At 45.5% G+C, this 19,317-nt stretch overlaps 1 protein-coding gene and 1 long non-coding RNA gene across 6 annotated transcripts in view; one reads left to right on the top strand and one right to left on the bottom strand.

Annotated features, from left to right (window-relative positions):
• Positions 1-959: 959 nt before the first annotated feature.
• RCAN1 (regulator of calcineurin 1) overlaps positions 960-19,317 on the bottom strand; it is a 98,540-nt gene continuing 80,182 nt past the window's right edge. Inside the window, exons 1-4 of one of the 5 annotated variants that reach the window (XM_015132922.3) lie at positions 11,208-11,666; positions 8,073-8,246; positions 6,052-6,211; positions 960-2,730 (exon numbers count right to left, since the gene is read on the bottom strand). In XM_015132922.3, the coding sequence (XP_014988408.1) occupies positions 2,558-2,730; positions 6,052-6,211; positions 8,073-8,246; positions 11,208-11,294 (594 nt within the window). In that variant the 5' untranslated portion in view covers positions 11,295-11,666 and the 3' untranslated portion in view covers positions 960-2,557. Of the gene's footprint in view, positions 6,212-8,072; positions 8,247-9,839; positions 10,014-10,965; positions 11,781-19,317 lie in introns of those variants that run through there. The other 4 variants (XM_028845331.2, XM_077995789.1, XM_001088613.5 and 1 more) reach the window with 4 other exon arrangements.
• Positions 5,273-11,032, top strand: LOC144339662 (uncharacterized). Its single transcript, XR_013414929.1, has 3 exons — positions 5,273-5,407; positions 7,133-7,250; positions 9,875-11,032. It is a non-coding gene; the product is annotated as an uncharacterized LOC144339662 (long non-coding RNA).

The following is a 19,317-nucleotide window of genomic DNA, read 5'->3' as shown; positions in this document are numbered from 1 at the left end:
GGGAACCAGAAACTTCATGCATTATTGGTTTAACAATTTCAGCTGAGGCTGCCACAGAACAACTCAAAAGAAATAGGGTGTCCTGAGTGAGCCTGTTCCTTGACTTGTGTTTCAATTCTAAGGTCTATTGGCTTCACTGGCAGTGGGATGGCTGATTTTTCCCTCCTTTATCTAAGGGGACCTGCTGAGAGTCTCTATTTGGAAATATTTCCTGCCTGTCCTTAGGGGGGTCAATGCCTGAATCTGTCCAATAATCAGATTTGACCAACTTGATTGAAGTGTGGGTTTTCCAGCACGATTAAACCTTGAACATATATGGCTTGAAAATGTACAAATGCTCTTGGAAATGACAGGATGATGGTTCTCAAGAAAGAGAAAAAAAGGTAGCATGTGACTTTTCATAGATAAATGCCTAATGCTAATGACGGTCAGGATTAATGTCATTTCCTAGATTTTGGCAAATAAACACTGGGTTACTTAGGCCTCTGTGGGCTTCCCAGGAAGGTCACCACCATTTGAAAGGAGAGTTTCAGGGAAAAAGCTGCCAGAGATTAAACAGAAGGCTTACAGATGTATCTTCCGAAAAGAACTGGCTTTTATAACTTAGCATCTTCCATGGACATCTTTTCTAATAGAAAAGAAGCTCTTCAAATGACTAAAACGATTGCTGTTTTGTGGAGGTGCTGATGAACAGAGGTTTCATCATAGTAGCATCTGCCTGTACAAAGGAAATACTCAAAGTTCTGATTTCAGTTTTATCCATTTTCTTCTTTTGCAAGTGACGCATTCTTAGTGTGGTGGACCCTCTGTGAACCACAGCACAGAATCAGCAGTTTCTAAGCTCAAATTGACAAAGGCATGTGTCCTCCTGAATTTAAAATGTTTAAAAAGGTTTAAAAGCCTTTTAAACTGCAGAATTTAAAAGGTTCACAGATTTATTCTAGAAATAAAATGACAACTTTTCTGTAAGGAGCATACTGTGCCCATTTATTATAGAATGCAGTTAAAAAAAATATTTTGAGGTTAGCCTCTCCAGTTTAAAAGCACTTAACTAGAAACACTTGGACAGCGGTGCAATGGTCTCTCCCAAACAGGCTCCCTTTTACCACGTACCGTAAACAGGGTTTGAGAACGTTCAATCGATTTCTTGATATGAACAATCAAAGCATTTAATGCAAACATATTGGCTTCTCAAAGAAAAAACCATCTTCCAAATTGCCAAAGCATGCATTGTTACTTGGCATTGGGTATTTCAAAATGACAAACTTTGTTATGGTATTGTAAGGCCAAAATATAATCCCTATTTACCAGACATACACATTACAACTAGAAAAAAATTACAAATGTTAACCTAGTATAACAATTCCATCAGGAATTAACGGGGAAAGGCACTGCATCCCTCTCATATCGCCACAGATCTACTATCCACTTGACATGCTTTGAATTCAAGTCCTGTTAGACATGGGAACAGCTTTTTCTACAACATACGATTCACAGGTAGGTTAATGTATCTTAGTCTCCCACCGCCATACTTTTCACCCAAGTATACAACAGGCATGAATATATGCTATCAGCTTTATTTACAAGTGTATCTTGATGTCTTAGTGGGGTAAAAAACCAACTATCTCAGCCAACAGTTTCCCAAAAAGTTTTTGGCTATGATTCATGTATAGAAACCACCACATAAAAGAAATAACAGAAACTGAGGTCCAACCCCAAACACCTCAACTAAAATTTCTCACCCACTAAAAGTTGGCAGTGAAACTGCTATTCTGTGAATTGTATAAGCTAAACTCTACAGAGGAATTTCAGATCAACTTCTTTTGCAAAAGCACAAGTTATACGTTGCACAGTTGAGGATGCCGAGTGAATGTATTCCAGGAGAGTTCTGCAAGCGAGTGCTGTTGCAAAGAGAGTCGAGAATCCTAGAATCTGGGAAAGGTGATACATTTTCCAAACGCTTTCCTGGCTTCCCAAAATAAGTAAAACAACAATGGTTTAACTTTATATACGAACAGAGGTTAGTCTTGAAAATCAGTAATATACATGCACAAACATGAGAACATGAGGGAAGAAAGGAAACGCTACAATTTCCACACTGCATTGCTGCTGTTTTCACAACCTCTCTGCACTAGGCGGCTTCCTGTTGTACCTCTTCCTACCAGTAGAGAGTGGCCCTGCAGGCTGCTTAGAAACAGAAAACTCTCTCCTGAGCCCACTGATCAACCTGCCCTTGGCACAGACAGAACCTACCAGAAAAGAACAAGTACAAAACACTATCATTATCGGTTTTCTCAAGACAGTCCCAAATGTCCTTGTGCGATCACCACAAACTCAGTGATTGGCCCAAGTCATTCCCGGGTGCCATGAACAGTAACTGGTGTGCAGCATTAGAACAAGGGGACATGGCCTTGATTCTCTTCTGAGCAACATGAACTGGGATTTCTGCCACCCCAATCTTGGCTGCCACCTCCGAAGAAGTCGTGACCAGCCACCTCCACAGTAAAAGATTCCTCCCGTGAGTATGATTTGGAATGCGTCCTCGTCGCGTGCCAGTTCAGCTGAGGTGGATTGGCGTGTACTCCGGCCTCCTGGTCTGGATAATTTTTGGCTTGGGTCTCTTCATTCTTTCCATTTCCTCTTCTTCCTCCTTCTCTTGATCACTCTCACATACGTGGACCACCACGCTGGGAGTGGTGTCAGTCGCTGCGTGCAATTCATACTTTTCCCCTAAGGAAAGAAAATAATTGCAGGGTCACTCCGACAAGTCCTTGGGAGTCAAAAGGCAAACATAAAAGAGCATTCAGGGCTCTGCTGGGCCAGCTGCTCGTGACCATTCGATTGGGCTGAGAGACACAGCCAGATATATTTTGGGTTTGTAAATCTTTGCTAGCTCATTCAGAAAAAGAGATATTTCCACTGTGCATGGCTCTGTTTTTAGTCAAACATTCTGGGAGTCCAGGCACATGAAAAGTATAGAAGGAATTTTTCTAGTTATACTTCGCATTTTCTAGTTACACTTCGCGTGTCCACCAGACATCTAAACTACCCAGAGAACTCCCCTTCCGTCAGCATTTCCTCAAGTGTGAACGTGAGAAACTTCGGTTCAGGAAAAAGATGGATGAAGAAGCGCATTTGGAAACAGAATCCTGGGCCTCCCTCGTGGGGCTCCTGTTGGAGGGTTGCAGTGCACGCCCAGGAAGGGAGTCACGGGAGGCCCTGCAGCAGGCGCAGGGGTGGCTGCATGGAGCCAGGCGCTCTGGGAACGTTTTTGACCTCGGCATCCTTTCCTTAGAACAACTTCGAATCCCCGGGACCAGGAGTGCCCTGCTGTTCTGTGTCAGCCTGAGTTCTACCAGGTTGGCCAATTTCAGGTCACTCTGATCCAGCAAGGGTAGGGTGACCTTTCTGCAACTGAAAAACCCGGCAATGTAGAATGAAGGGGCTGGGGCCTCCCGTTGGGGTGCTGCTCTGGCCACAAGAAGAGTGTGCATCTCTGGTGCTTGTGAAGGTAGCTCTGAGCCTGGCTCCTTAGTACCCAGGGCTCATAGGCACTTTATTCTGCTTCCCTGTGCACCTCAGTTCCCTTCCCAGTAAAGGAGATGGTAAAGGTATTGACTTCATGGAGCTAACAGCATGAGTGAATGCCTGAGGCACTGAGAACCCGGCTCACCACATGCTTGTCCAACCCATGTCACCTAGAAAGATGTGTAAGAATTGAGGCTCCATTGTTACTGGTGTGATGCTGGGCAGGGATCTGAAACAGGGGCAGGAGGTTTGCTTCAACCTGCTACACCCACAGGGTGTGGCCTCATGGTGAGTTTTCCTTCAGGGCTTTGTGCTTGGGATTTCTCTTTTCTTTTCTTTTCTTTTCTTCTCTCTCTCTCTTTCTTTCTCTCTCTCTTTCTTTCTTTGTGTGTTTTTTTTTTTTTTTGGAGACAGAATCTCGCTCTGTTGCCCACGCTGGAGTGCAGTAACAAGATCTCAGCTCACTGCAACCTCCGCCTCCTGGGTTCAAGTGATTCTCCTGCCTCAGCCTCCCAAGTAGCTGGGACTACAGGTCCAAGTAGCTGGGACTACAGGTGCATGACACCATACTCAGCTAATTTTTGTATTTTTAGTAGAGACAGGGTTTCACCATGTTGGCCAGGATGGTCTTGATCTCCTGACCTTGTGATCCGCCTGCCTCAGCCTTCCAAAGTGCTGGGATTACAGGCGTGAGCCACCCGGCCTGGCCTGTGCTTGGGATTTATTTGCAGTTCGGCTAAGCGAGGAGGCACCTCATCAACCACTGTGTGCCCATCACATGACTGATTTCCACCGGGCAAGAGTGGCCCAGCAGAGCTTCCTACCTCCAGCCACACTGGTTATTCCTCTAAACTTGGAAGATACTTTTACTTATAAGGAAGGTGGTGGTCTTTTCTCTATCACATGTGGGACTGAAATGTTATTATAACTGCACTGAAAAAGGTAAAGGAGCTTCAGCTCTCTGAGAGACAGAATTCAGGCATGGGAGGTCAGATGGATTGCTGAAAATGTTGGTTAAGAGCCTCTTACAAATCTACCTCTTTGCAAGTCTCTTATCTACCTACTAATCAGCCAAAATCCAGAAAGCTCAGGGTTTAGGACCATAATTTGCAAAATCTCCGCAATCCTGTTGGTTGAAAAGCACAGGTGAAATATGAAATCTCACTCAAGCTCACTATTAAGTGAACCAAGGACAAACTGATTTTATTACATCTATTTCCTAAAAAGCCTTCTCCAATAAGCCCTCGGTGAAGGAAGTGGTAGATTCTGGAGTATGAAGAATTTTTATTAACAGCATTTGCCTCTGGAACCGTTGACAAAACCTCTTTGCAAGTGGAGACCCTGTTTCCTCCCATCCCTAACCTAGGGGAAGACGCCACACCCTCAGCCATGCTCATGCCCCCTGGCCAGGAGCTGCCGTAGGGGGAGCACACACTTCCTCAGAATGGCCATTTCGGATCTTGACCTTCACGCCACAATTAGCAGTAAGTAATGTGACTCTTGCTTTATCCCACAGAGGGAATTTCCGTTTGGGCAATGTTTTCAGAAATGTAATCTTTTCAATATGAAACTGCTGATGGTCCAAGAAAACAAAACCCTCAACCCAAGGGAACATCAGATTGCTGGTCAAGGAGAAACGAGGAGCTGATGGTCTCAGCATTTATTCGACTTGCTCCACGGACAGAGCAGGAGAAGGCTCAAACCTCTTCACCCCAGGACTCTCCCTCGCACCTGCCTCCTCACCCAAACCCTAGTGGACAGGGCAGGAACCACCAACATTTTATGGTTTTCAAAAAACCTGCATTGAACACTGTGAGCCAAGCGCTGATTGAAGCGCCTTTCACTCGATGATCTCATCTACTGCTTGCAAGTCCACCAGGTAAGGCCCACATTTTGGACAAACAGCCTGAGGAACCTACCCCCTCCCCGCAGTGCTCACACTTTTGTCCCTCCAGAGGACGGGAACCTCCTCTTTCTTTGGCAAGCCCTGTAGGGGACCAGCCCACGGGCCCTGGGGTAGGGCAGCCTGGCCGCGGCCCTTCCCTCACCATGGCCTATGGTTCTCCTTCCCTTTTCCTTTAAGAAGGCCAGGTGAGAATCACAGGAAAGGGTGAATTTACCTTGATTAAAAATAACATTTCTTAAAGGGGGCATCGATTTTCCCTTTCCAAAGTCCAATCACTTATCCCTATCTGGAGCGACAGGACCTGGGGCCGGGGCTCAGGTCTCCCAGGCAGGCTGTGCTCAGTGGACACAAGAATGGATTCCTGGGACACTGTGGGGGGTTGGGGGGGCATCATGCAGGGTCCCCACGATCAGCCCCAGTCTAACATTGCAGGTGGCACCAAGAGGCAGGCATGCTCCCAGCACAAGGGACCGTGGTGCAGAAGAATACAGAGAAGCTCACAAAACACGCCTGCATGGGCTTACGAGAGCTACAGGGGTAGTGGGGGTACTGCTCCCCAGTGCAGGGGAGCAGCTGTGTCTCCCCCTGCCTCCCTCCCACCCGAGGGCCCTGCTCACCTGGCCCCAGCTTGGAGATGGCATATAAGAGATCATAGTTTATGACTGGGGTCGCATCTTCCACTTGTTTCCATCCCACCGGCGGAGAGGCAGGAGGGGAGATCAGAAACTGCTTGTCTGGATTTGGCGGAGCCAGGTGTGAGCTTCCTATGTGTAAGGTCTGAGGAGAGAAAACAAGCACAGGTCAGTTGTTGCCAGGGAAGAACTGCAGTGAGGCAACAGCACCTAACGCCAGCTTCTAGGAGATGGGCGGGTCAACGTCCAGGAGTCTGGACAGGTGTGATTCCAGGACCAATTGTAAGATGGTCTGTAACGGGGAGGGCAAAAGGACATCTGAACTCTGCTTATGGCGCAGATAGGATGACAGCCCCCTCCCAGGGCTGTGGGAGTCACAGGCACAGGGACTGCAAATAATTACGCTTGACCTAGATGGACAGAAGATCAGCAGAGGTGACTTTAGTATACGTGGAAAATTAAAGTCACTGTCACTGAGGTCAGGAGGGCTCTTGGAATCAATTTCTCCCCGCTCCTCACACCACAGAGGCACACTCTGAAAGTCCAAAGCCTAAGCGACAGTTCTGAGAGGACACAGCTTCTCAGGGACAGGGAGCCAGGGCTCCATCTGCCCCTAGGGTTCCCCACCCAGCGGCGGCCCTGTGACTCCCTCCTGGGGACTCCAGATCAGATGCCAGAAAAAAAAAAGCCACCTCCCAGAAGACTTTAAAAACTAACAATAAGGAACGATACCCTATGCTCCTAGTTTGGTTTTAGAAATGCTGACCCGTGATGAGAGGGCTGTCCAGAGAGCTCTTACACACATCACAAGCTGCGCGGCGTAGGTTTTCTCTGCACTTCCAGATTGCCCTCCCCAACTTTTCACAATGAATATGCATTGTTTTACAATCAGAAAAGGTCAGAGGAGTAATAAGTAATTATTTGCATAAAATCTCATCCAGTGAAGAAAAGAGTATACTCACAGAGGAAGCCCTAGGCACCCAAGGTCAAAGCTCGGCCTATGCCTCCCAGGGCAGAAAGGTCAGGGGTGCAGCGGGGATCCCAAATGCTTTATTTATATTTGAAGGGCCCAGCAAGTTCCCTGTCCTCACTTTGGGGAAGAAAAGACACTTTGACTCTCTGGCATGGAGTCGGATGAGCTTCCTGGGAAGCCTCTGGACAGGGTCCTCTCCCACCCCAGCAAGGTATGTGTGTGCGGGGGGAGGGCGGGGGGTGCTCAGAGCCTGAGGGGGACTCGCTTTACCGAGGAGCCGCATTCTAGAAGCTCCTTTCCTCTTCCCTGACAATCTGTCAGCCCCTAAGGACAGCAGATGGAACTCTGGGAGCTGCCTTGAAGGTGGGTCACCTGTCCTAAGTTCCCCAGAGGAGGGTCGAAATGGTAGTGGGCAGGAGAAGAAGCAAGCCCAACCCCAGCTACCCCTCTCCCTACCGTGGGTACCCTGCGGCTGGGAACCTTGCCAACTGGAGGGTTTCTTAGCATCTGCGCCCAGTCTGGTTATCCCCTGTTTTCCTTTCAAGCCAGACCTAGCAGTCCTGGGCTGATTTGCAGGCATCTTCTGCAGACTCCTCTTTCTCTGCTGAGTGCCCCCAGCATCACATGAGCTGGGAACCACTCTGGTCTGCTCAGTCTGGAGTGGGTCGTTAGCTCCAACCCTAGAGCAAATCCATGGAAACCTGCTGCCCAAATCTTAGGGTATTTGCATAGCCACGCCCACCCTGCTGCACCCTGTAAGCTCCCCAGTGAACAGGGAAGGCTTTCTTTCCCCCATCATTATCAACCCAGGAAGGTCAGGGGCGATTTCTAACGTTGCTTTCAAATGCACCTTGATATCTTCTTAAAACAAGTGAGGCACTGAACATTCCGATTAGGAATTTTGCCTTTCTCTTCATCTAAGATGAAGTCTTAGAGTTTCCGGTCAGCATATAACATAAGCGACATACAAGATGCTTTATAAAAGGGAGTGAGGGAGGAGGGAGAAGCATGCATAGCAACGAACCCAACTCACCTGAGCAAAATATAACTTCATTTCCTTTCCCAGAAACTCAGTCTTATGCAGCTGGAGCCTGGCATCTGCTGCGGAGAAGGGGTTGCTGAAGTTTATTCTGACTCGTTTGAAGCTCTTAAAATACTGAAAGGTGATATCCTTGTCATACGTCCTAAAGAGGGACTCAAATTTGGCCTGAAAAATAACAATAAAAATAAAAGGAGTTGAAATTTACCTGCATATGACCCTTGACTAGATGATGTCATTACATTTTTTTTTTTTTTTTGAGACAGAATCTTGCTGTGTCACCCAGGCTGGAGTGCAGTGGCGCAGTCTTGGCTCACTGCAACCTCTGCCTCCCAGGTTCAAGTGATTCTCCTGCCTCAGCCTCCAGAGTAGCTAGGGTTACAGGTGCCTGCCAGCACACCTGGCCAATTTTTGTATTTTTAGTAGAGACAAGGTTTGTCATGTTGGTCAGGCTGGTCTTGAACTCCCGACCTCAGGTGATCCGCCCGCCTCGGCCTCCCAAAGTGCTGGGATTACAGGCATGAGCCACTGTGCCTGGCCTCCTCAATACATTTCTTACTGAGGAAGTAGATCATCAATCCTTTCAAGAACTCCTAACTTCTTAGAGAAAAGCCTTTCCCTTCTTAGGGAACTATGGCCTTTTAGTCCTAATGCAGATATTTTACAAGAAGGCAAGAAGGTATGATTTACTACATTCATCTAATCAGCAGAACAATTGCCAATACATAGACAGTATTTAGGGTAACAAACTTTTTAAAAAAGTAGAATGAGCATTTTCCAGGGAGGTACAGTTTGGTAATTTGTTCCCCATGTTTCTCTGTCCTATGACCTTCCCCTGCTTACCCCCCCATATTTCTCTGTCCTATAGCCTTTCCCGGCTAGCCAACTCCAACCCCGCCATTCAGCTCAGGGCAATGTTGTATATATGAAGTATTTCTTTAAGGCTTAAAAACACTGCAGCTAATTTGAAAAAAAGAAATACTTGAAAAATAACAAAGTTGAAAGAAAGTTTTGCATTTCTTAAAATCAGTAGATTTTTAAAACTTCCACGATCGCTTTTATCTCAAGTCTGTTACTTTTTAACTCTCTAAAATGATACTGGTTTAAAAATTAATGTTCTGCAAATGGACCGTTTTCGGCATCCTGGCTTTCATGTCTATGCACACCTCGCTCTGGTGCCATAGGGCTAGTGAGAATTAGGAGATGTCATGAGCTCTTAGAATGCAAAGCCCGAGGTGGGGGATTCCAAGCTCAGGTTGCTCAGGGGAGAGCCCCCTGGGCTGGGTCCTGGAGTGTGGATGTCAGTGGGGGCAGCTGGGGGCCACCGCAACTCCTCGGAGAGGGAGTTTAACTGGTGGACAGTCAAAGCTCCAAGGAAGACTGAATGGGCTTCTAGTTGCCGGGTTTTGTGAATCTTTTTACCAGGTAAAAACACTTAGGACAGTTTGTGGGAGCCTGTGTGAAAGGCAGAAGGGGCTGGCCAGGAAGAAGGCGATGGCACGGGGCGTGGCTGGTAGGCAGCGCGAGCAGAGCTCACCGAGTACCTTGGAGAACCTATGGAAGGCAGTGTTTCTGCAGTGGGAGCGAGAATTCGGGATAAGAGAGGAGAGTGTCTTCAGGAATGTTCACTGCTGGCAAGCGCGGGGAGGCATGGGTGGATGGTGCCTGCTCCACTTGGGGCTGGGGCTGCGGGTAGGAAGGAACAGGGTAGCCGGTCCCTCCCAGGCATGTTGTTAAGGGGCAGTCGGAACAACCTACGACCTTGCTCTCCTTGCATTCCCTGTCTTTTTCTTCAGTTTATGAAGATTTCTGAGACTTTCCCACAAGGGATCCTGCAGAGGCACGTGTGAAGGAACGCGGAGCTGGCGGACAGTGGAGTTCATCTGGCCGCCTCTCACTCTCTTCCCTACCTCTCTTGAGCACCGGCAAGTTTCTGGCAAAACTGTGTCTTCGTACATTTGGAATGTTGACCTCATCAACAGGCACTGTGACCCACTGTTTAGTTTTGAAGTTATGATTCAGAATTTGGGAGAGATGACTTTGAAGAATATTTTTAGAATACAGGTTCAGGGCTTAGGACTAGAACAAAAGAGAACTCACATTATCTTTAAAATCTAGATGACTATGATGCCATTCTCTTATAAATGAATCTTATTTGTTCCAATAACTGATATCCAGTTATTATAGCTTTTGGATGGCATCTCTACTTCATTTAAAAAAAACAGTGATTTTACTCACATAAGGCTAATGCTAAGTGCGCTCACTTTGCAGGACTTTAAGAACATAGAACGTGCTCTGCGATCTAGTCCAAACACAATGGTGCCAGATCATAAGCCTTACATACAATTATGGACTCACATTTGATTTTAAAAAAGAAACCTTTGCATGTCTCAATATGGCTTTGGGTATACAGCATATAACACCACCATGCACAAATACCATCTCTCAAATAGAACATACAGGATTCATTCCTATACAATATTATTAAAGTTCAGTTAGATAGCTGGGTAGCTGCTGATAAAAAAAACTTAACATTTTAGTCAAATGAAGAAGAAAAGTGTACTGATTAAAATCATTATATTAATCACTATCAAAGAGAGCTGCTGTGCAGGAGGCACACTGATCTCACACTTAATTTCTCCAGTTTTATTATTTGCTCTGGCTGCATTTTCTCTCATTAGAGAAGTCTGGGAGCTTGAGGCCAGGCCCTTGTAATTACTACAAACATCCAAGTATCTTTATAACATTTATTTCCTAAGACGATACGAAAGTATTAGCAACGCTGGCTGTAAAAGTAAAACACTGTTCACCGTCAGAAGCAGCCAGTTTCTGAAAAGTTCACTTATAACATACACAGAATGAAAAGCACACGATGCCCAGCTCTCACCTTCCTAGTTAGTTGGTTCAGGGACCTGGATGTTGTCAAATATTGAGATCTTTAGAAATTCCTTCCTCAGTTAATTCCTCAGGCAACAGCTTTTGATTTTCAAGGCTCAAAAGACTTTGGATTTCTTTCAAAACCCCCAAGCCCACAAGAGAGCCACATTCCCCCAAGTATTTCAGTTAGTAGTCCCAATTAGCATAATGCTTTGAAAACTAAAGAAAATCACGTTATATTAGAAGCCTTACCCTGGTTTCACTTTCGCTGAAGATATCACTGTTTGCCACACAGGCAATCAGGGAGCTAAAACTGTAGTTAAAGTTTCTAAAATGCATCTTGGTTTCTTAACAGTGAAAGCGCTAGGGAACCACGCAGTCAAGCCCCTAGTGAGATTCCTTTCCAAGAGGCTGTAGGATCCTTCTTGAGCCGGTGCTTATAAAGCAGTGAGGACCAGCCCCCACTCCCTGGGAAAAAAAAAAAAAAGCGCAGCTTCCACAGCATCCTGTTTGGACAGCAAATTCCTGAGTCAAGTCCTGCATGCTTGCAGGCAGACAGGGACAAAGTGTAAGTTTCTACTGGAAAGAGGTGACGTCAACACCTTAGTCATTTTCCCTATGCTAATTAACTTTGCTTGGGGAGAATGGAAAAAACAGCTGAGGTTTGCTTTGCAGCTGCTTTATCAACCCCTCTTGCAGCATAGTTTCCACTGGTAGTAATTCCATTCAGCTACTCAGACAACACGCTCCTCGGCCGAATGGGACGACCCTTCTTAAGATGGAAAATGTTACAAAAGAAAAAGGATGAAGGTCTGTGGTAGTAAACAGCAATTAGACTGTAGGGAAATTTCAAGGCTTTGGGAAACCTGGAAACCAAAGTCCGGGTGACATACTTGATCCCTGGAATTTCCTGAAAACCTCAATCAAAGTTTCACTTCGGGGTATTAGAGAAAACATTTTGAAATCTGTCTTGGTCAATAAAAATTTTAAAGGAAAAAAAGAGGAATCATTTTGAAATGTAGTTAAATTTTTTTTTTTCCGATGACATTTTATTGGATGAATGTCCCAGTTTCTACTTGTATCCCACAGTGGAATGGAGCAAAGAGAACCTAAAACACTCCTAGGATTTTCATTTGAAAACTTTATTATTATAATTTGAGAACTAGGAATATGCAACACTTTGATCATTTTCAAAGCACTACTGAATTCTGGCAAAGGATACAAAAACACTTTAGAGAACCTAGCCTTTGAAACTGAGCAAAGAAGCATTAACCCATTTATGCCAGAGGTTGCAATTTTTGGAATTTTTGCCATCAGACCTTGGTGATGACCTTGGGCAGTAGGATATAAATAACTCTCACATGCTTAGCGTTCCAATAATGGAACACTAGGCATAAATGGGTTAAGAGGTCCTGCTTAAAGACTCATAAACTAAATGTTAAAAGAAAAAGGAAAGGAAGAAGAAATGGAAAGAATGTACACTATAATTGAAAGGGAAGATGCAGGGAAGATGCCTGGTTCGGAGAAGTGCACTGGGATGCAAGACTGACTCGAATTCTTCCAAAAGGTTGCAACTCTTGAACCTTCTAAGTATTTTACCAGTTTAGATCCCTAAGGCAGCCTGAGTCCTATGTTCTTCTCACTCTCTCCAATTTTATTATCACCTAAAAGCACTCAAGTTATTTAAGCTTTCTCTAATTTAGGGGCACACAGGGACAGCTCTCAAGCTTCCAGAAGTTAAATGGAATACTGCCATTCACATTTAAAAATTAACCTCAAAGAATCATTAAAGTCAGCCAATAATTTAAAATACATGCAAGAGGAAAAAATAAAGGAGGGCATTTAGCCTTCCAAAAAAGGAAAAGCAAAGTCCTCTTGGATGAGTGAATGTTGCTTAATTTCAATGCACTGTGCCTTGCTGCCAACTGTAGAGTTATGTAAGAAACCAGTTACGGTGTCTGCTTTGCCAAATTATCCATAACTCCCAACCTGAAAAGACATAAATGCATGTATTCCAAAAAAGTGTAGAATACTGAACAGTGCAACATGCATCAAACACCAAGGGGAAGTGGTCATCCGGGAGGAGGCTTCGAGAGGGAGCGTGTGTGCTTGCAGTGCTGCATTTTCAGTACAGGGAGCCTTTGTCTGTCCAGCAGGCACATGAAGATTGTGGTGGTGGGCAGGAGAGGCTAAGGGGAAACAGAGGTGGGGGCAGCAGACACAGTCCCGCATTCCACACCTCCCGAGGGGCTTGGAACTTCTCTGATGTTCCCTCCCCATCTCCAACTCTTGTTTCCCCCTTTTCTCTTCTCCTGGCATGCAACTGGGCAAATTTCATTAAAAGGCAATCAGAAGAGACAGAAGAGGCTAATTTAGACGCAAGAGACTAATTTCACTGTCTTCCTTTTTCCTTTAAAATCACAACACAAAGTTCCAGCTCAATTTTGTGGGCAAATCTTAAACATCTCTGTTCATCTGAGACAACAGTGTGGGCTCATCCAAATTTACAATTTTGATTTCGTTATATGGATGGAAAAAAAAAAAAAAAAGAACAGTGAGGTATTGGAAGATTGTTCAACTGTCTTTGCTCATAGAAATGATAAATCTTTCACTAGATTGTCCCAAAACACGTAATTCTGTGTCTCCCTTTGCATTGATCGGTTCTATCTACCTGAATTGAATTTAGTAAATTTGAGCACTTCTATTTTTAGATCAGGAGTAAGAGCTGGTTAAAATGGTGGCTGCCATTTTGTAGGGAGGCTGGAATGCATGTTCTCTGGCAAACAAACACTGGTTCACAAATTGTACCAGAGACCTGGAACAGGGGGAGGGCACTTAGGATCCGCCACCTTGGTTTTCCTTGGCTAAAATGTGAGAGGTATGGAGCAGATTTGAGTTTCCAAAGTGCGTCTTGTTGAGTAGCAGGAATCCTCAGTGGCACTTGGACACTCTGGTTGGCCAAAAGGGCAAAGCACAGGGTTTCCTGGGACACCTGTCCCTGTACCCGTAGGTAAGACTGCCTTATGCTCATGTCAATGCCTCCTCATCTGCTCATCTGACAATTCTTGCTAAGAAAGGCTGTCTTTGACTGCATGTCTATTATATGTGAACTTGGATTTCTAAAGGTCCTATGCAAATCAATTTACTTTATAAATAGTGATTCTCCCCAGTGAGAATAAAAACGGATCCAAAGCAAGTATTTAAAAAGCTGACTTTCCTACTTGTATATTCCTTGTGGTTTTGGAGGCAAGTATATTCCTCATTCTTGCTTGCTGGTTGAATGTGAGTGATCTGAAGAAAGCAGTGCCCACAGCAAGACCTCTGATACGGTTTGGCTGTGTCCCCACCAAAATCTCAGCTTGAATTGTATCTCCCAGAATTCCTTCGTGTTGTGGGAGGGATCCAGGGGGAGGTAATTGAATCATGGGGGTCAGTCTTTCCTGTGCTATTCTCATGATAGTGAATAAGTCTCATGAGATCTGATGGGTTTATCAGGGGTTTTCACTTTTGCTTTCTCATCATTTTCCCTTGCTGCCACCATGTAAGAAGTGCCTTTCACCTCCCGCCATGATTCTGAGGCCTCCCCAGCCATGTGGAACTGTAAGTCCAATTAAACCTCTTTTTCTTCCCCGTCTTGGGTATGTCTTTATCAGCAGTGTGAAAACGCACTAATATAGTCTCATCAGAGCTCTTGAGAAGTATTCTAAAAACTGCACTCAACATGACAAAACTGAACCCAGAAGTTAAAGTAAATGAATGTTTTAGTCAACTCAAAGCTTTAGATGCTTTGCATTTCTTCCATTCACACCATAAAAATCATAAATGAGTCTCTTTAACCTGCATTTGCCTCCTCTGGCTCCAAACAGTTAGAGCATGTTTCCATTAGGAAGTTTCTATTTTCAGTGAGGAAAAATTAAGGTTTATGATGAATTCCATCATTCCCATTACAGCATTCTGAAAGCATCATTAGGATGACTTCAGCACATCCATTATTAACTCTAAGGAGCTGACAACTGCACCAAGAATGTGCCCCCTGTGAAGCTGTCTACAATATGAACTGACCAAAGACAGAAACTGAGTTTTGACTTCCAACACTGAGCAAAAAATGAGGCAACTTGCAAAGGCTCTCTTGTGAATGAAAATGACAACAATTACATTTTATTTCAGTTTTCTGCTTCTACAATAGTGAAATCGTTGTGTTTTTTTTTTTTTTTTTTTTTTTTGAGACTGTTTTGCTCTTGTTGCCCAGGCTGGAGTGCCGTGGCGTGATCTCGGCTCACTGCAACCTCTGCCTCCTGGGTTCAAGCCATTCTCCTGCCTCAGTCTCCCAAGTAGTTGGGATTACCGGCATCTGCCATTACGCCCAGCTAATTTTTGTATTTTTAGTAGAGACGGGGTTTCACCATGTTGGTCAGGCTGGTCTCGAACTCCTGACCTCGTGATCCACCTGCCTCGACCTCCCAAAGTGGTAAAATAGTTTTACTGTTACTTCATATGTGTAACCGTTCCCTATAGAATGTGGAGCATTGTTCCCCAGGCTAAGTTACCATACAAGAAAACAAAAACAAAAACAAAACCGCAAGGGTTTGCTCTCTTCCTCATCTTTACCACTTTGCGGTCTAAAAGGCATTATTAACTACGGAGAGGGTACTTGTTCTCAACTTGTAAGAGGGATGAATATCAAATGCAGAGTTGTGGAGAGGATTGATTTAGTGATGGAGGCAAAGTGCCTAGCACAATGCCTGAAACACAGGTGGTGGCTAAAGCATGTCAGCTGCCTTTCTATTTCCCATTTCATCGATAAAGATATTGAGGTTCAGAGTGGCACACTACGTTTAGGAGAGCTGGAATTCACTCTGGGCTTTTGATTGCAGATTCCACGCTTGTTCCAAGGAACTATGCCCGCCTAGTGCCAATGTCCTGTGGTACTGTAGCTTATTTCCCCATCTCTCTGGATGGTCCAGGGCACCTTGAATGTCCTCCTATGTGCCCCGCAGGTCCACAGAAAGTCCTCTGGTTCTCTATCCCATCCTTCACCTTGCATAGCACTCCAGGCAGCCCTCAGCAACTGTAATACCCTCCTAACTGGCCTCGCTTGGCTCGTGTCTTACCGCTCCAACCTAGTGTGCGAGTCTGACACATAAAAATCCCTGATACTGACCAAGCTCGGTCACGTTCTTCTCCCGCTGTATAAACTTCAGTGATAAGCACCATTCCTGCTGTAGCCCAGGCAGACTGTTCAAGGTTGTCTTGTGTCTTTCTTGTCACATATCCTGCAAGTGCTGCTCTCATCTTTATGCTCCTCCGAGACAAACGGCTTATGTGCCTCACACCTCCCCTCTTCTCTTCCCCGAGTCTCTGCTCTTGCTCTCCCTCTCCCTGGATTATTCCTCCTTCTACCCTTTCCTTTCCTTCTTTATTTTAAGATTGAGCGCAGGCACGTCGTTCTCCAGGAAGCGAACCATGACCCCCTGTGTTAAAAAATATATATTATTTAATGATGCCTGCTGAAGCCCGACAAGGCAGACTTTATTCAGGAAAGCCACGATGGGTATAGAGACCACCGCAACCAGGTCTTACAGTGGGGGTTGGGGGCTGGGGTAGATTGAGCTCAACTCCGAATACAGCATGGCAAGTGGGAATTTATGGCCAAGGAGCAGTGTCAGGGTCAGTGGTGGAAAATTACGAAGAGGAAGCTTTAGGATAAAGAGGACTCTGGCTAAACTGACCTAATAGGATTCTTCCTGAAGACAGGCCCAGGTGATCAGATATCACCTGGGGGATGGTAGAAGATGAAGAACCCAATCAGATAGAAGGGTGGGGGTGCTCCTGTTAAACTGACTTTGCGGGATTCTTTGCCAAAACTGGGTTTTGTAAGGAAGTGCACAGGTGAGCCTAGGAAAAAGTTCAGAAACTTGACCCAAGTTTGGCCAAGCAAAAAATTTTTGTCACCCCAAACCCACTCATGCACCCTTGTCCAAAGTTTGTTCAGCACTCTCCAAACTTCCTACATCTGTCTCTAGCACCGTGCTCACTTCAGCAGGTGACCACCTATGTGATGACACTCTGGTTCTAAACTGTGAACCTCCTGATGGCTTGAGCCACATCTTACTCCACTTGATAGTCCTGGTGCTGGTGCAAAATAGTCTCAAAAATGCCAGCTAAAGAAACAAACAGATGTCTTTCTTCCTGTCACTGTCATCCACTGGTTCTGCTTTGATCACATAGAGCTAAAAACTAGTTCCCCTTTGACACAAGAGTCATTCATACATTTGACAACAGATGTCACCTCATTCACATATCCATTCATTTGATCAGCAAATACTGAATAGCCTTTTACATGACAGGTATGACTGTAGATACTCTAGAAAAGAATAGATGAATGAAGTGTAAACCCTGCCACTAAGATGAGTAGAACTTTGGATAGTTTTCCTGGATCTTACCTTCTCCACTGTAAATTCCAACCCCCACTGCCCACCTGATCAGTCTCATTTAAATAAATATTTTTAAAATTTGATAACACAGTCATGTGATAAAAAATAAAATACACTTTTTTCTTTTTTTTTGGGAGGCTGGGATTACAGGCGTGAGCCACCGCACCCAGCCTTATAGGATGCACTGAGAAAGCTATTCCTACCTCTGTCCCTGTCCACTCCATTCTCACTCTGCCTGTTAGGTGTAACCTCATTTTTTTAAACTCATTTTTATTATTTTGGGGTTTCTTTATCAAATAAAAGCAGTTATGATTTTATTTCCCCCACTTTAAATAAATAAAAGGTAACATGCTATATTTAAACAAAACAAACCTTCAATGACTTCCCTTTGCTCCTGAAGTTGAACCTGAGCCTTCTGGTTCATATTCATTCATGCATCTTTCCATTTGTTCATTTGTTTGTTTGTTTGTTTGTTTTGAGACGGAGTCTCGCTCTGTTGCCCAGGCTGGAGTGCAGTGGCCGGATCTTGGCTCACTGCAAGCTCTGCCTCCCGGGTTCACGCCATTCTCCTGCCTCAGCCTCCCGAGTAGCTGAGACTACAGGCGCCCGCCACCTCGCCCAGCTAGTTTTTTGTATTTTTTAGTAGAGACGGGGTTTCACCGTGTCAGCCAGGATGGTCTTGATCTCCTGACCTCGTGATCCGCCTGTCTCGGCCTCCCAAAGTGCTGGGATTACAGGCGTGAGCCACCGCGCCCGGCCTATTCATTCGTGTAAACACTGTTTGTAGGTACTAGGAATTCAAATATGAACAAAACAGACAAAACTCCCTGCCCTCTTGGAGCTTACATTCCAGATTGGGAAAAAAGACACAGAACAAGATAGATGGGTACAATCCACAGTATGTTTAGACAGCCTTGAGTGTGGGCAACAGAGCAGTGTGGAGGGGCAGACAAGATGGAAAAGTGGTGAAAGCAAGCCTGGCCAGGGAAGGCATCCTTGAGAAGGGGACATGTGAGTGCATGAGGACCTGAAGCAGGCAGGGGAGTGAACCGTGGGATGCTGGGGAACAGCATTCTGGTCCAGGGAACAGTAGGTGTGGAGGCCCTGAGGCAGGAGAAGCTGGCATGCTGCAAGCCCAGCAAGGAGGCTCAGGGTGGCTGCAGAGGAGGGTCACGGAGAAAGTGGTTGGGAATGAGGACAAGAGAGACCTTTAGCCATTGGAGAGACCCTGGCTTGTATTCTACTGAAGTGGGAGCTATAAGGGGGTTTAGGAGAAGGTTAGCATGGTCTGTCATGACGTGATTTCCATATTACAGAAGTACTCTGATGTCTGCGTTCAGAATACAGTGAAGGGGCAAGGGGGAAGCAAGGTGCCTGTGAGGAAGCAGCTGGGGCAGGTGGGGCAGTGGGACCTTCTTCTCCAGCCATGTGTCCATATCTCCTCCAGGGACCCCCTCTGCAGTACCTACTTTCTACCGCTCCTCAGCCAGCTCCTCCCTGTCTCATCCCTGCCTGTTGAACTCTTATTCATCCTTTAAAGCCCATCATTAAGTCCATTCCTCCAGGAGCTTCCCCCGACTAAGTGTTCTCTCCCTCCTTTAACCTGGTGACTCCCACCTCCCGCTGTCACCATAGTCTGCTTGGCATCATAGTCATGTTGGGACTTGGCAATCTTCCTACTACAACAAAAGCTTCATGAAGACAACACGGCTTGTTCTGCAGCTCCCCAGAGATGTAGATAAAAGCTTGTGCAAGTCAATGACACCGAAATTCAGAGAACTGCACCAGTGGGGGCTCATCTGATGCAAGCCAAGAGCCAGAATTCACCAGGGCATCAAAAGGCCATGGCTGCTGGTGTGACAGACTGAAGGGCAGCCTTCGTCTTTGGTTTGAGCAAAGGCCAGGCCATTCATTGTGGTCACAGGAGG

Source organism: Macaca mulatta, chromosome 3 (assembly GCF_049350105.2).
Source record: "Macaca mulatta isolate MMU2019108-1 chromosome 3, T2T-MMU8v2.0, whole genome shotgun sequence".
Lineage (NCBI taxonomy): Eukaryota > Metazoa > Chordata > Mammalia > Primates > Cercopithecidae > Macaca > Macaca mulatta.
Note: the sequence above shows the minus strand (reverse complement) of the source record. Positions and strands in the feature narration are given on the sequence as shown.